The 16,541-nt window shown below is 33.5% G+C and overlaps 1 protein-coding gene across 1 annotated transcript in view; it reads right to left on the minus strand.

Annotated features, from left to right (window-relative positions):
- Positions 1–97: 97 nt before the first annotated feature.
- The window catches only part of LOC111687933 (extracellular matrix-binding protein ebh-like), a 45,265-nt gene continuing 28,821 nt past the window's right edge, over positions 98–16,541 (minus strand). Inside the window, exon 4 of the mRNA XM_046954121.1 lies at positions 98–2,882. Coding sequence (XP_046810077.1) covers positions 98–2,882 — 2,785 coding nt within the window. The remainder of the gene's footprint in view (positions 2,883–16,541) is intronic.

Genomic DNA, 16,541 nt, shown 5'->3' on the forward strand with positions numbered 1-16,541 from the left:
TCTATCTATCTATCTATCTATCTATCTATCTATCTATCTATCTATCTATCTATCTATCTATCTATCTATCTATCTATCTATCTATCTATCTATCTACCTATCCACCTAGTAATTCATTCTTAAATACCTCGTTATCCAAAATAAGTTGATGACGTCTTAATTCCAATTCATTAATTATATCTGGCATAAGATGACTACTGCCATTTTGAGTTGATGTTCCCGCTGCTGCGCTTGTTGCAGTAGATGTAGAAGGCGGTGGTGGTGGTAAGGGAGGAGGTGGAGGTAATAACTCTCTATCAGGACTAGGTTTTCGTGCTTTCGCATTTGTCACTAAAGCTAAGGGCTTTTCCGTGCTCGATGATGAGGGCGATTTGAGTTCTTCAGCATTGTACGTTTTGTCGGAAGCTTCCGTACTTAAATTGTCTATACTATCTTTAACAAAATCCTCCTCTTTCGCTGAGGATTTTGTTGACAATTCTTCGTTCTCCTCCTCATCTTGTATCGTTTCGGCTGTTGTTTCAAATGTCGGTATAGTTATGTCTTCAATATGAGTAACATTACTTAAATCCGATTCAAAATCAGCTTCATAAGTATCTAGTATACGATTTTCGAAAGCCGATTGTGTTAAAGTTCCATCATCTTTAACATATGTTTTAGATTTTGTAGAATTCAAGGAAGCTGAAGCACTTGAGTATTCTTTGTTCTCGTCCTCTTCAGTTTTCGTAAATGTTTTGGAGGTTATTGTTTTATGTTGCAATGAATTTGTGTGTTGAAGTGTAGATGTTCCGGGTGAGGAATGCTTATCAGTGGTAATGTTTTCAAAATTAAAGGAATATGAGGAGGCATCTGTACTCAAGTTGGAAGATTCATCATTTGTATTTACTGTGGCCTCATCTAGGGATTTGTTACGCGAATGTGCATGGGTAACAGATTCGTAGGAGGGCAAAGCATTCATTTGTGAAAGTTGTGTAACGGCAGCCGATATTTCTTCCAATTTTGAAGATATTTCTTCGGCTTTGGTTGCCGAATCTGAACCAACTTGTCCGGAAAAGTTGGATTTTATGTTTGAGCTTGTACCACTTGTCACATTTTTGGTTATTATATTTGATGTTAATGTTGCTGAGGATTTGAAATCTTCTGCAATTGTGGCAATATCCGATGAAGTTTGTGGTGATAATTTATTTGGTGTTACATTACCTATAGAGCATATAACGGATGAACGACTGAGTGGCTGTAGATTGGTTGTTAATATCCTATCATGTTCCAAGTCTTTTGTAGTTTCATTGTTTTTATGTTCTAGCTGTTGATATGCGGGAGGGTTGTTGGGTGGTATTTGTCTTAAATCTGTTGACGTTGGCGTTTCTGTTTGTGTTGAAGGAATGTATGTCATTTCCACTATGGAAGATTTCGATCTTTGGTGTTGTTGCTGTTGTTGTTCTGATGAGCCACAAGATCGTGCTGAACTATTAGTGCTTATACTTGTATTCGATTGACTAGCTATAGTTGCTATATTCTTTTGACTAGTTGTGCTTTTATCTGCCTTAAACTTTGGTGCCTCGGATATTTCAGTATCGCTTAAACTGCGCTGCAGTTTTCCTCCCAAACCTGCATGCCTGCCACCGGTTGCTGTTTGTATACGTTGACTTAAGGCTAAAAACATTTGTACATTGTTTTCCAGACGGCTGGACGATTGTTTCGCATCCGCCGAAGTTTGCTTTTCGGAAATGGTATCGGAAGAAGCGCTGGAATTTAATAGAACCTGAGCTTTAAAGTTTTCCTCTGCCACACTGGGACTATAGTTGCCCTGTTGTGTGGTATTGACTTGTGAATTATTGGCTGACTCCTCCTCTGGTTCCGAGTGTCCCGAACTAAAATTCAAATTTAAAGTTGGCACTTCTACCGCTCTGTTAGGATCAGGTGTTTTGGGTATTTGCCCTAGATTTGTGGGACTGTTAGTGGAACTTAGATTAGACGTACTCTTTTCCAAAAGTTCCTGGGCTATACGTTCCTCATCCTCGGCAAAATCTTTTAACACTGCCATTTTGGCCTCCTCATACAGACGTTCTAAGTCCGCTTTACACAACTTATAACGACGACTGGGTTCAAATTTCTCTATTTGTTGTGATGTCAAACGTTTCCACAGTTTATTCAGTTTCATGCCAGAGGTGCGTACAAAATCAACTTCTTGCGTGGCTATACTAGAGATTGAATCTTCTTGCTGTTCGTTATTAGTTTGGCCCATAACACCACCGGACGTTGTTGTACTTGAGGCGGATATATGCGAAAGTTCTCTTAAACTTTTATCGATTTCCTTAAGACGTTTTTCCATTTTACGCGCACGTGAGGCGCGTTTCTTTTCGGGTGATTTCAAAGGTGAGGCGGTAACGTCCTCACTTTCTTTCGTATTGTCGTGAGCAGCTGTCAACTTTTCCGTACTCGCTGAACTTGTAGTAGTTTGTTGTTCCACCATATGTGGAACATTATTGTAGCTAAGGAGCTGACGTTCCAAGTTCAAGACCTCAGCTTCTTCTTCGTCCAGTCGTTGATGCCATTGCATTAAACGTTCAACATGTTCACGTCGTTTTCGTAGATCCTCCTCACGTTTTTTCAACAGCTCCTCTAGAGCTTGTGAAGATTCTAACTCATAGGTGGCCCTCAATATGGGAGCTGCACTAAGAGCTGTAGCATTTTCCGTTTTTATACTTTGTTGTCCTAAGATTTTTGGTTTAGTTAGAGTTGTTGCTGCGGAGGGTAATCTTTCCTTTTTATGTTTTGTTGGAGTGTTGTGTTGACTATTATTTATTTTATGGCCACCAGTGGGTAAAGTATTTACTGCAGTTTTTGACTCTGTTTTATTGTTTGTTGTCGTAGTGTATAATAATCTGCAATTAACGAAAAAATTTGTTAAACAATTTTATCTAAAAAAGTATGTTTTGTTAATAGATAATTTAAAAGTATTTAGCACAAAATTATAAAAAAAAACAAAAACTAGATAAGATACTAAAGATAATTTCGGCATTAATCATGTTTCGTTTTGCTTGTCAGTTGATGGTTTGCTTCTAGTTAAAAATAAGTTGAGTGATTGTTATATAATTTTAAAATCTTTTGGGTTTTGAATTACTTTGCAATGGAAACATGCTGCTGCAACATTTGATTTTGCAATATTATAGGAAATTGTTTAAGATAACATTATCGGAACTTAGTGAAGCAAAAAACTGTGTTTTCAGGAAATGGAAAACTTTTAACATATTATATTTCAGATTCTTTAAAACTAGATTTTTTACATAAATTTTTTATAAAGAATTGTTATAGCATTGAAGAGAACTCAATATTTTAAGTTTAAGATCAAGTTATGAAATGGTTTCATTAAGTGCATGAAAAATTTCATTAAGTATATGAAAGATTTTATTTAAAGTATGAAAGCTTTCAAAAGTCACTAGTCTAGTATACGGCCTATGAACACCGATTGTGCTAAGGTTTTGGGAATAGTTTTTGCAATCATCTTTTACAAATGTTTTAGAATTTGTAAAATTCAAGAAAGCTGAAGCAGCAGAGGATTCTTTCTTCTCATCATCTTCATTTTTGTAAATATTTTGAAGGTTATTGTTTTATGTTACAATGAACTTGTATAAAGTGTAGATGTTGCGGGTGAGGAAGGTTATGTTAGGTTTCTTGAAAAAGAAGAGAGAAAAAGATCTTCATTGAATAAATTATTTTTCAGTATTTAGAAACTCAGTTTCCTAGACGTAATTCCTAAGAATCTTCCAAGCAGCGTTAGTCAATAATGTTATTTCCGGAGAAACAAAACGTCCAAGATACTTGGATCTAACTTTGACGAATGCCTGACAGTGGCAAAAAGAAAGTGTTCCAGAGTTTCACTGTCCTCTTCACATGCTATACATTCGTGTGAATCTGCACGTCCAACTGTACGTACCATCATACAAACTTCAGACTTGCTCATTCTGAAGAGATTTCTCGTCTTGCTTTCATCAGGGTCATCCCATAGGATCTTTGTGGTTCTACCCACCATTTCGTAACTCCAAAAGGCTTAATGGGATTCTTTCATTTATATTTTTAATTCAGTTTTTGTTGCGTCGAATGGTTTGCGTTTATCAGGTTAACTGTCTCGAGCTCCCTTCTTTTTAAAGCTATTACACTCGCCTTTCGTTGCCGAATTTTGGGAGAGTATTCAGTTAAAGCTTTCTTACAATCCAATACGGTCTTAGATTTAATTCTATCATCTAATATGGCCCTAATTGCCTTCTGACTGCTGGTAAATATATTAAGGGCTGTGGGCGCCATAATTATTCTAATCCAATTTACGCATTTCCTTATTGCTCGGACTTCTGCCTGGAAACTTGAGTTATGATTAGGTGAACGGTGGTATATTTTTGTTTCTGGCTCTTCAACATAGAACCCTAGTTCCACTTTGTCCAGCAGTAGCTGAGATATCTTCCAATTTCGAAGAGATATCTTGAGCTTTGTTCGCTGAATCCGAGAAGAATTCTACACTGATATTTCTTGTAATTTCGAAGAGATTTCTTGGCCTTTTGTTGCTGAATCCGAAATGAATTTTACACAAAAGTTGGATTTTATGTTTAAACTAACTTAAGATCAAGTTATGAAAAGATTTCATTTAGTTCATGAAAATTTTCATTGAACATGAAAGATTACATTAAGTACTTAAACGATTTCGTGAAGTGCATGAAAAAAATTCCATACTAATACAAATAGATTTTTTTTTAAATTTTTTCAAAGAATGTATTTAACACAATCCTTTTACTAATCAATAAATACCATAAAAAATGTATGTAGTTCAGGGTCTAAACTAAAACTTGTTGCGATCTAAATGTTCTAAGAAAATCTTTATAGAATTGTCATCAAGTTTTCAATTACTACATTTTTGTTTACCCTAGGTGATATGTTCTTATGAAATATTTATTTAAAAGTCTAGTATTAGTATAATTAAAATTAATTAAAAGTTTTAAACAAAAGCAAAACAAAAACAAAATTGTTGTAAATTTATTATGGTTTAAACACGTTCACATGATTACTTTTTTTGTTTGTTTTAATATTTGTTTGAAATTAATTGCAAATAGGTTTGTATTTATTTAAACTTTAAAATAGTATTAATCACGTCAAAATCAAGTAAAAAAATAAATTTACTTAATCTGCTAGTTATACACCTTCACTAAAAGTGCAGAACTGTTTAAACAATTGCTTAAGTTACTTGCCTCAAGGGGGAACTTTTATGGAGAGCCCATCTTGGTGTGATTGTAATCCCGGAGAAAAGTGGTGCTACAAGGAGCTCTAGTCTGTCGGGACTATAACCTAATGATGATTAAATTTATCCTCGGTCTTTCCTTGGAATGATTTCACAAACAAGAAAACCATATAATCTGGTACCACGGGAATGGCTATAGATTTGGCCTTTAGTTTTGTCACAGTTAATGGAAAGATCCCTTCGGAATGCACGTGGTAGATCCGTTTTAAAACAAAATTCGCCGGAAGATAAAGTCTTTTCAAATACTGAGATACAGAGAAGTTAATGTGGGACTAAGTTGGTGTTAAGTGTATATGAAATAAATGAATGTTGGGATACGTAAACCTTAGCATGGAGTGAGAGCGTCGGATGAATCAAAAGTATGCTAGGTTAGATGCAGGGTAATCTATACAAGCGATATGATTAAATTTACTTTCCTTATCATGCCATTTTCAAGGTTTACTTGGTTCATTCCATATCACAGTGTGTTCTCTGTGAGTAAGAATAAGTCCTCGGCTTATTTTATCCAACTTTGATGAGATATCTGTGTCTATACTACATCTGAAGAATGCAGTAGTGTCGTCAAAACGTCAGATATTAGATAGCAAAGTGCTTTTATATGGACGTTCAAAAATTGCCAACGGCGTGTAAGGGATAAGTTGTCAAGTCTGTTACCACAGTGGTTAAAAAGTACTCCCGTAAAATAAGGCCAACACGGCAGGTGTATAGCATGTATAAGGCTTAAGAATGCCTTAAAAAGCCTTTCGGCTGGGCTCAGCAATGAGGGTTGAATGTCCACCGAAATCTTTGTTTAACAAGAACGATGAGAATTCCACCCTCTACTGAATCGCAATTCCGCAATTCAGTGACCGATAGGTTTTAATACTTAAATTGAAAACTAAAATAGAAATAGAGGATAGAGCTCTGCATAAGAAAACCATAGGCTGAAAATGGGGCCTTAGCCCAATTAGAAAAATTCAAATTTATGCTTTTATTATATGATGGACGTCTTTAGACACAAATTTTAACATAATACCAACCTGAACTCAGGAAACTGAATTTTCAAACGCAACACATAAAAGATCAGAGGCGGTTTACACAATCTAGTAGCATCTCTAGATGAATTGACCAAAGGCAAGACAGAACAAGTTATGAACAAATCGGAAGGTTAAACACAAATAGACGTTCCCGATCGCATAATGAAAAAATTAAGTTTCAAAAACTGTGACACATTGTTTCCACTTAGAAGATCGTGATCTGCTAACCTAATTAGACAAATTCTAATTTACGCTTCTATTATATGATGGACTTTCTTAAAAACTAATTTTAACATAATATCAATGTTTTGAGTTTCAGCGTAAAGTATGCCAATAAGAGCTCTGGAATCTGGGGTTTCAAGTTCTAACCTCTTCATCATATGGTTTAAAGATCACTCGGTGATAATCGGTAAGAAGTGAAGACAGCTGGAGAAAGTTAAGTTGTTGAATACAAATCTCTTCAAAACAATGAGGGCTAAATAAAAACATGGCACGATATTTCCATACGATTCTTTTAGAACAAAGAAGATCAGAACGTGAAGTCTTCTCACACTACATAAGTCCGAGTTTAATATAATTATATGTAATCATAGTGTCCACACGGATTCAGACGAATGTAGAGAATACGGAGAGGAATCTGAAACACTATATCCGTCATTGTCCTGCTTTTGTTGAAGTTAGATTCAAATATCTTAGCAGCAATGTTTTACTAGATATAACATCTCTCAAGATCAATGATTGGAAATTGTACTGAATTCTTTTTTATTAAATAAACTTTATTTTTTTCGACTATCTAAAAGTTCAATTAGCAAAACTTACGCTAACGTATAATTAATTTTGTTTAAACTTAAAATTTTTGTGTTAAACGATAAGATTAAATAATTTTTATATATCCATGTATGTGTTATTTAGTCATATTGTTTATCTTTTACGCATTCAATCTTAAAATTTTTAAATTTACAATAAAAGTATTTACAATCTATGTTTACTTATCTAGATTTTATTTAAAAATATATAGAACATTTTTCAAAATTTGGAAAGTTAAAGAAAATATTTATCATAAAACAATTCTATTTTTAAAATTAAAAAGTTTCTTAAGCTTACGTTTTATGTTAAAATACTAGCGTTAGATCTAGTTAGTTAGAGATTAGACGATTTAGTTAGATCTGACCACATTTTTAATAACCATATCATAAGTGGTTCCATGTGTACTATTTACACCAAAGCTCTGGAAACCACCAATTGTAACATGTTTAAGATATGAGCTGGAGCTTACAGCCGAACTGCTCTTTAGTTTAGGCGAACTGACCAAAAACGGTTGTAGGACACGTCATCAATGTATACTGGAAACATTGGAAGGTTATTCACAATCATCGGACGTGCCTGATCACATACCAGACGCAGAATATATCGGAAACTTTAAAACGCTAATCCCAAATATGGATCAGGCAGAAGTCCGCACAATAACGGAATGTGTATTTTACCGACCGCCAAAAGGCAATTAGGGCGATATCAGGTGATAGAATTTAATCTTAGACCGTATTCGATTGTAAGAAAGCTTTAACTGAATACTCTTCCAGAAGTGAGGTTTACATCATATGGGTACTACTCGAGAGTAGTCGGCAACGGAAGGATGAATGTAATAGCTTTAAAGAAAAAGGGAGCTCGAGGTAGTAAACTTGAATGAAAAATATGGGTGATAGAATCCCATAAGGCCTGTTGGAAGAAGGAAACTGTGGGTAAAACCACAACGATCCTATGAGGAGACCCTGATGAGAACAAGAAGGAATATCTCCTCAAAATGCAAGTCTGAAGTTAGTATTATTGTACGTATTCTAAGGGGATACATAGAAGAACATCTATACAAAATTGGCAGTGTGGATTCAGACGAATGTAAAGCATGTGGAAAGGACAGTAAAACTCTGGAGAACTTCCTTTGAGAAAGGCAGACATTCGTTGAAGTAAGTGATGTTATTCCTGAAAAAACATTCCTGACTAACACTGATTGGGAAGTTCTTTGGCATTACGTGAAGTAAACTGAGTTTCTGAATCGAAAACTTTCCACCTCATGGAGTATTTGTCTTTTCTAAATATAAAGGCAGGCATTGCTAGATTGTATACTACCCTGAATAAATCAATTTCTGAAGTTCCACGATATGTTGCAAACATAATAAAATCAATGTATTGAAAAATTTTAGGTCTTCAGTTTAAAAACACAACATGGTTAACTTGCTTACAAGTCGACCGTCTAGTACTAGTAGTTTATGATAAAAGCACCTGTTTAAGCATATAAAGAGGTGGAGAAGGAGGTCGGTAAAAACATTTGTACATTCCAATGTAAGTCTGTATGCAATTATTAGCAATAAGTCTATAGCTGTTTAGCTGTTTACACAAGCTAATAATTTTAAAGAATTTTTAATACGAGTAATTGAAAAAACAACAAAAAAAATAATATTTATTTAATGAATGCCTGAGTGATGGCTTACAAAGTAAATAAAGAATCATAATTATTTTTATATTGAATATATACCCAGCAAAAACTTGTTAATGATGTGCAATTCTAATCCCTTACATATTAACATACTTTTCAATGACTACTACATATCGTTCTGATTACATAAAAGTACTTTAATAACGTCTTATTAATAATATGTTATATAAATAGGTTCTAATTCAGATATGAAATGTGAACTGATATTTGCAAAAAAAGCTGTGTTAGATTAAATTAAAAGTAGGATGTTTATAACACTAAAACTGAAATAATACACAAAGGCTATAGTCTAATCTTTAGAAACTTAAAATTTTATGATCAGCACTTCATTCCTTAAGGAAAATCCGCAAGAAGAAAACCTGTTTTACTTATAAAAGGAATTTTCGCCCAATCTTCAGAAATTCTGTTTTCTGAACGTAGTTCTTTGCAAATTTTCAATAAGTTTACCTCCAATGAAAATCAGACAAGTACAGAGAAAGTGTTACAGCGTTTTATTGTTGCTCTACGCACACTCTACATATCTCTGAATCCTTTCGTTATGTCGGACTCGGACATATTTACTTTTTGGAAGCCTCTCTGCCTGGACTTTTTAGGCTCAAATGTTCTTATGACACTCTTCTGGTTAACTTTCTTAAGTTTTGGAGGTTATCCAAGTGTTCTTATGAGACTCTTCTTTAAGTTATCTTTCCTTTATAGCAAGTATATTCGGTTTATTACATTGTAAATTATTCTCAAGTGGGCTGGTAGCCATATGATTCAAAGCTTCCCACTATATGGTTATAACTCTTTAAAAGATTTTACCATATCAAAAGAAATAGTCCTAATTGCTATCTGGATGTTGGTAAATATGTTCAAATTTGTTGGCGCCATTTGCAGTCAAATCCATTTATCATATTCCGTAATAGCAATTGTGATTAGAAAGGCGGTTGTTGTTGTTGCTGTAGCAGCGATACGTGTAAAATCGAACTAGCTGACTTGGCAATTCTTGGTATTTGTTCGTCGAACTCCGAGTCGTTCCAGTATGAATAAACAATTGTCGTGGGAACGATTAAAGGGTCGATAGTAGATTTCGAGTTTTCAAGTAGATCCCTGGAATCGTTTTGCCTCCCACTGTAGTGTCATCCGACTAACAACAGATTTTCACAGGGTTCTGCTCTAATCTTCCACTTCTCCTATATTTCATTTGCCTAAAGAGCTGTTCGCTTATTCCTATCATAAATGCATTCCGAATGTTTAGCAATATTTCAAAAGCTTTGCTGTTAACATAGTGCTCCTGATCTTTTTAAGAAAAATATAGTGGCATATTATACTTTATGTCCTTAACGGATTAAAGAAGTGAAAGATTAAGTTGCGTTAAGCTTTTGTAAAGCCTGTGTATCGTAGTTTTTAAGGAGAACTTATTGTAAAGATGTGGATATGGATCGATATTGTTTATTTGCATCGATATTGTTCATTTAAGTTAGAGACCAGTGAATATAGTAGCTCGATATGACAAAATTCCAAAGATGAGATCGTGGATCGATATTGTTCAGAGAAACTCTAGCGTGTTATTAACACAAAAAAACTGATCTAGAATTCTTTGGTCCATCTATAACCAACACTTCATTGATGGTATAAATTTAAGATTACAAAGTTGTAAAGAGTTAATTCAAAAATGAATTACTTCTGGAAACTTGCTTAGGGCGAGTTTTTCTGATAAAGATAATCTTCATTCTTTGGTTAAACCTGGATTAATATATGTTTCGTGTTTTTCAGTTATCAGTAAAGTTACTTATTATCTTAGTTTAACTGAGTGAATATTCACCAATTAAACTCAAGTTATAAATGAGAAAACACAATTAACAAAAACAATAAAACAATGATTTTCGAAAAACAAAAACTTAATATTTTAAGTAAATTTCATTTTTCTGAATTATTTTGTTTTATTTATTATTGTTTTAAATGTTTATTTAATATTTTTCCAAAATTTTTCATTTTACAAAAGTATTGTTTGCAAAAACAGCTGTTCATTGTTTATGTTTTTGAGGGAAAACTGAAAAACACAATCATCGGTTAAAGTCCGCCTAAATTTGTTCCGAGTTTAATCTAACAGGAAGTTAAGCCTAGTTTAACTGAGGAGTAAGAAACCCACCCTTAATATCACTTTAAATCAACAACCAACACTCTCACTAACTATTTAACAAAAAAAAAAAACAAGAAAGTAAGAATATTTATTAACTAATTTAAATAATTTATTAATATTATTATACATATGAATGAGAAAATTATTGAAAAATAATAAAATACTCGGTACATTTTTAAAGCAAATAAACTCACAATTTATTTTAATTAAAATCAGAAAACAGGTGAATAAATTTTAACAACGATCGGTGTACGGCGAGAAATTAAAAAAAAAAGTTTTCAAATTAAACTTGTTTTTCAACACAATCAACTCAATATTGAAATGTAAATATACACACATATTTTAAATATTCTTCTTCTTCTTAATTTTTTGTACATTTTTGTTTTTTTTAATATTTTAGTTAAAATTTGATGTTATTGTTTCAAGAATTAAAAAAAATTATTCAAGGTTGCTGACAAAAAAAAAAAATTAAAAGAAAAAAAAACTGAAAAAATACGTATAAAAATTATGTATATTTTGCTGAATTGCAACATTGAAATTATGGTTGGATGATTTGTTTTTGCATAAAAAAAAATAAATAAATGTTGTTGTTGCTGCCACTGTTGTTTTGCTTTTGGCCAGTCAGCCAGCAACAATTGCATGTGTTGATTGGCGACGAAGACTACGGCTACGACACAGCCGTTTGAGGGCGTTGTATTCTTTAGAAACAGCAACAACATTAGTAGTAGCAACAACAACATCAGAACCCCTTGCTGTTCTTGTTGTTGTTTTTTTGCTTTTAATGTATATGCCGGAAAACTGTAACACACATACACACTATGTTGTTTTGTTTTTGGGGGGCGCATTTAAAACACTAACTACTAAAACAACAACAGCCGCCGCAACAACAACAATTACGGGGAGACGACGGTCGACACTAGACAACAACAACAAAATACTAATTATAAAAAAATATATATAAATCGAAATAAAAACACAGCAACATTTTTAGAATGAAAAACGTCAGAAGAAACTCATGTGCACATGACGTTAATATCGGGTACGTATGAATGTATAAATAATGAAAAAAAAAAAAAATAAAGAAAACAAGTACGCGAATTGTATGGGCGGTTAACAACGACTACATCTAATGCCCTATTTGTATATGTTACGTTAAACTCTTTGTCATTTTCGACAAATGGATATTTTCTTAACATCTGGTCAAGATAACTTCTAAAAGTAGTACCTACACAATAACCGATTTCGGATAAACTATATAAATTCCAAAGTTCGAGTTTCATAATCCTTTTGCAGTGCATTGTGCTGGAACTAGGAAAATAGGTTGTGGGAGGGAGGATAGAGGGAGTAATGATTGTGGACAATGAATGTCGAGAGTTTTAACGTGAGCACCTGCCTTGACAGCCTTGTCTCCTGGTGGCCTTTTTCATCCACTGGGTAGACTAGAGATGCGCCTTACATGCGGCCCTGAATTCTTCAATGAAGAACTCAGGTAACAATTTTTGTACATGGCTGGTCCGGTTCATGTACAAGCACTTAGTGTTTGATTTAAACCTTTTCACATCGAAAGTTGCGGGGAATACTTCTGCAGGAAGTCCACTGGCTAATCGACCACAAATAGGTTTGTTCTTGAAGGCAGTCGTATGCTACGTAAAAATATACAATTATCGGGAAGGAGTTCCCTAAATTTCGTAGGAACACATTCTATTATAGTATCGATAGAACAGTGAAATACACCACACATTGCGACGGTGCTCCAGTGAATCAATAGAGTTGGATACCCTACTGTCACCGATAAGTACCTTCGCCCTCTCATGTACGCGGTTGAGTAGTTCCAAAATAGACTATGAAGCTCCGGCCCATATATGGGAGTTGTATTCCATTTTCGGTTGTAGTGAATGGAGTGAAGTATGTTTTACACCGTTTCAAAAAACCGAGACACTTGAATGCTTCTTCGACAGTTGGAAAATATGTTTAGTCCATCGGACATCGCACTGTATTTTCATGCCGAGAACATTAAGAGTTTCTGATTTCTTAATATTTACACCACCCATAAATATAGATGGACTTACATTATCTGCCATACGTTTTGTATCAAGTCGTGCGATTCAAGCGATTCATTCATATTGCGCCTCATTGCCCCAAACTCTAGAGGGCTTGGCCTATATTTGCATGAATAGATATGGCAGATATTGCTATCATCGACAAAAGAGTAGATAAAGTTGGAAGTTTAACATAGAAGGTAATTTATGAAGATAAGGAATAGGGTAGGGGAAAGGACGGAGCGTGGTGGTACCCCTGAATAAATCTTGAACTCGTTTGATGAGATCCCATCGTATAGTGCGATCACTGAGAAACTTCGAAAAAATCGAGTGAAGTTATTACCGACACCAAATGCAAAAAGCTTTAATACAAGTGCACCATTCCACACTCTATCAAGCGCCTTGGAAATATTTAGAGTCACCACTTTACTTTCGCCAAAATGGTGAATGGAATGACACCAATTTTCCGAAAGAAAGGCCAGAAGATCTTCCGTAGAGCGACCTCTACGAAAGCATTAAGCATACGGTCATTCTTCAATCATGTTCTTTTAGTTCAATGACAACCCATTAGTTGAGCATTTATCAGCAATTTCATTTTCCCGAATGCCTTTGTTTCTTGGAATAAACATAAACAATTTCATTCTACTTTCGATTTGAGATTTTTGAAGAAGTATTAACTAGTTTTTATTAGGAGACAAAAGTGTTAAGGTTCCTATTAGTTCTCTTAAGCTCTGATTTACCATCGCCCATTCGACGATCGTGTTTGATTTCCAATTTGCGAAAGAGATTAGTTCAAGGAGGATTCCTAAATTTCATTTCTTCGAATGACTTTGTTTCTTGGAATATCGAACATGAAACAGATTCGTGCAAGGACAATCCGTTAGTTGCTCATTCATTGGCAATTACATTTCTCCAAATACTTTCATTTGGGATTTTTCAAAAAGTATTAACAAATTTTTATTAGGACACAAGAGAGTTAAGGTTGCTATTAGTTCCCTTAAGCTCTGATTTTCCATTGCCCATTTGAAAATCGTATTCGATTTTCAATTTGCGAAAGAGATTAGTTCAAGGAGGATTCCTAAATTTCATTTCTTCGAATGCCTTTGTCACTTGAAATATCTAACATGAAACAGATTCGTGCAAGGACAATCCGTTAGTTGCTCGTTCATAAGAAATTTAATTTCTCCAAATACTCTCGGTTTGGGATTTTTTCTCCTAATATTTATTAGGAGACAAAAGAGTTAAGGTTACTATTAGTTCCCTTTAGCTCTGATTGTCCATCGCACAGTGGTATAGGAAAAAAAAAGAGGGAAATAATTCGGTAACTTCTAAACGGTTAATCCGATTTTAATGAAATTTGGTATGCACAAAAAGGAGGTGTTGTCGAGTTTAGGTTTTGAATTTGGACCTTATAGGCCAACCAGGGGCCCGGCGGGGGGTCCTCAAATTAGGACACCTCGGCTATGTTAAATTTTTAAAACGATCTTATTTCATCATTTGAGTTCCTATTTAAAAAAAATTTCGTATATAGAATCTCCTCATCGAGCACTATAAAAAATGTCGTCATAGCAGTAAATTATCTCTTATAGTTTAGGAGATATTCGCATTTGAAAATTAAAATTTTAAAATTTTTACCGTTCTTACTTTAGTTTTTTGATAATAGCGGGTCCAAATATTCCCGATTTTCGCCATTTCTTTTTTTATTCGCTTAACAACAAGTTTATATATCAAGCAGTGAAAGAATTATGTAAAAATCATGACTGAGTCCAAAGTTATAGGCATTTTAATTTAAAAAATTAAAAAAAAGGCGATTTTTTGCCATTTTTTTGGGAAAAAAGTATCTTTTTCTTTTTAAGTTATCTAAAAAGTTTCTAAGAAGATGTATATAGATTTTATACTTTTTGAAAAGCTGACTTTACATAAAATACGATAAATGAAACAAAACCTAAAAATTTTTGATACCGAGGGGACCAGGTCCATCCAAAAAACCCTATTTTTTTATAGAAAATTCAATTTTGAGCAAAAATTCTCAAATCGCATAGTCGATATCAAATTATAGTGACCTGTTTTATATGACCCAATATGTTCTTAATCATTTTGTAACGGGTTTCGATAACCCCGCCCCTGGTATGGATATAATAGGCAAAAAACCAAAAAATCCCATTTTTGGGATTTTTTAAAACTTTTTTGGGAATTCCGGGATTTCTAATAAGAAAATTCGAACTTTTTATTTAATTTTAGATTTTGAGTAAAAAAATCTACCTAACTGTAAAATTTCATCAAAAAATATTCATAAATAAAATTTTTATTGCAATTTGAAAAATTTGTATCTTCGCAAAAACTGAATAAAAACATTTTTTAATTTTTTTTAAAAAAGTATTCCGCGAATTTTTTAATTTTCAAAAATATACAGTTTTGAAAAATAGACAAAATTACCTTTCCATTGATATATAACATGCCTACCTAATGTTTTTAAGTGACAAATTAATTAGGGAAAACTCAACATCTTTTAGAGAATTTACCTAGTACTATTATTTTCATCCATACATTTGTTAGGCATGTTTTACTACCTAAATTTTTATGAATTTTTACAGCCACTTTTTACGATTAATCTTTTATTCTTTATCCCTAAAAAAAATTAACAAGTATTTATTTTATATAAAAATAGTCTTTATTTATTTTTTTTATAAATTAATATAATTTTGTAAAATAATCGGTATCACAGTAGTCCATATCTAAAAGATAAAGTAAATCTTTAAATTCATGAATATTTTCAAATGCTAACGTTTTGTAGCAAATCCAACGTTTCCTTATAGTAGATAAAACAGGATCAGAAGATAGAATCAGATTATTAAAAATATCTTCATTTTGAGACTGCCTAGAACACTTCCTTGAGCTAAACTGATGAATATGCTTAAAGTCTCTATTCCTCGATTCTTGGGGTTCTTCTGTAAGCTCTCCTAAAGGCAGAATATTATGTTCTTTGATGACCTTTCCATGACATAATATCTTGTGAACTGTAGGTGTCATTTCTTTCCAGGGATATAATTCCAAAAGTAATTTAGAAACTTTTGTAGAATACTCTCCAAATTTTGTTGCGTTCACTTTATGCTTGCTATTTATCGCCATTAGAATAATATTGACCTTTTGCAATCCATACTAATTCCGGTTATTTCGGAAGTAGTTTCAAAATGTTTAAAAAAACGTCTAGCGGTTTTCCATCGTTTGTTCTTTCATATCCTGTGAGTGGTTTATCAATATTTAATCCCATCCGCTTTTTAAATTCCTCTTGAATTCTTCGTTTCTCACTGGCTCTCATTTCCATTTTTAATTTCTGCTTCAATACGATTTATCAAATCTTGCGTTGTTGTTTTGGATTCCTTTATATACTCAAAGCTTATTGGCCTACAAAAAGCTTTGGATCCTGGAGTCGAATTCTTCCAAATATCATCGAAACTGGTTGATGGAGAATCGCTGTCAGCATACTTTCGAATTCTTAATGGAACTAGCGATGCCATAAATACACTTTTATACTCGGAAGATGATTCACTTGTGTTGATTTGTTTATATTCCGAGAGTGCTGATAATC

Source organism: Lucilia cuprina, chromosome 6 (assembly GCF_022045245.1).
Source record: "Lucilia cuprina isolate Lc7/37 chromosome 6, ASM2204524v1, whole genome shotgun sequence".
Taxonomy (NCBI): Eukaryota; Metazoa; Arthropoda; class Insecta; order Diptera; family Calliphoridae; genus Lucilia; species Lucilia cuprina.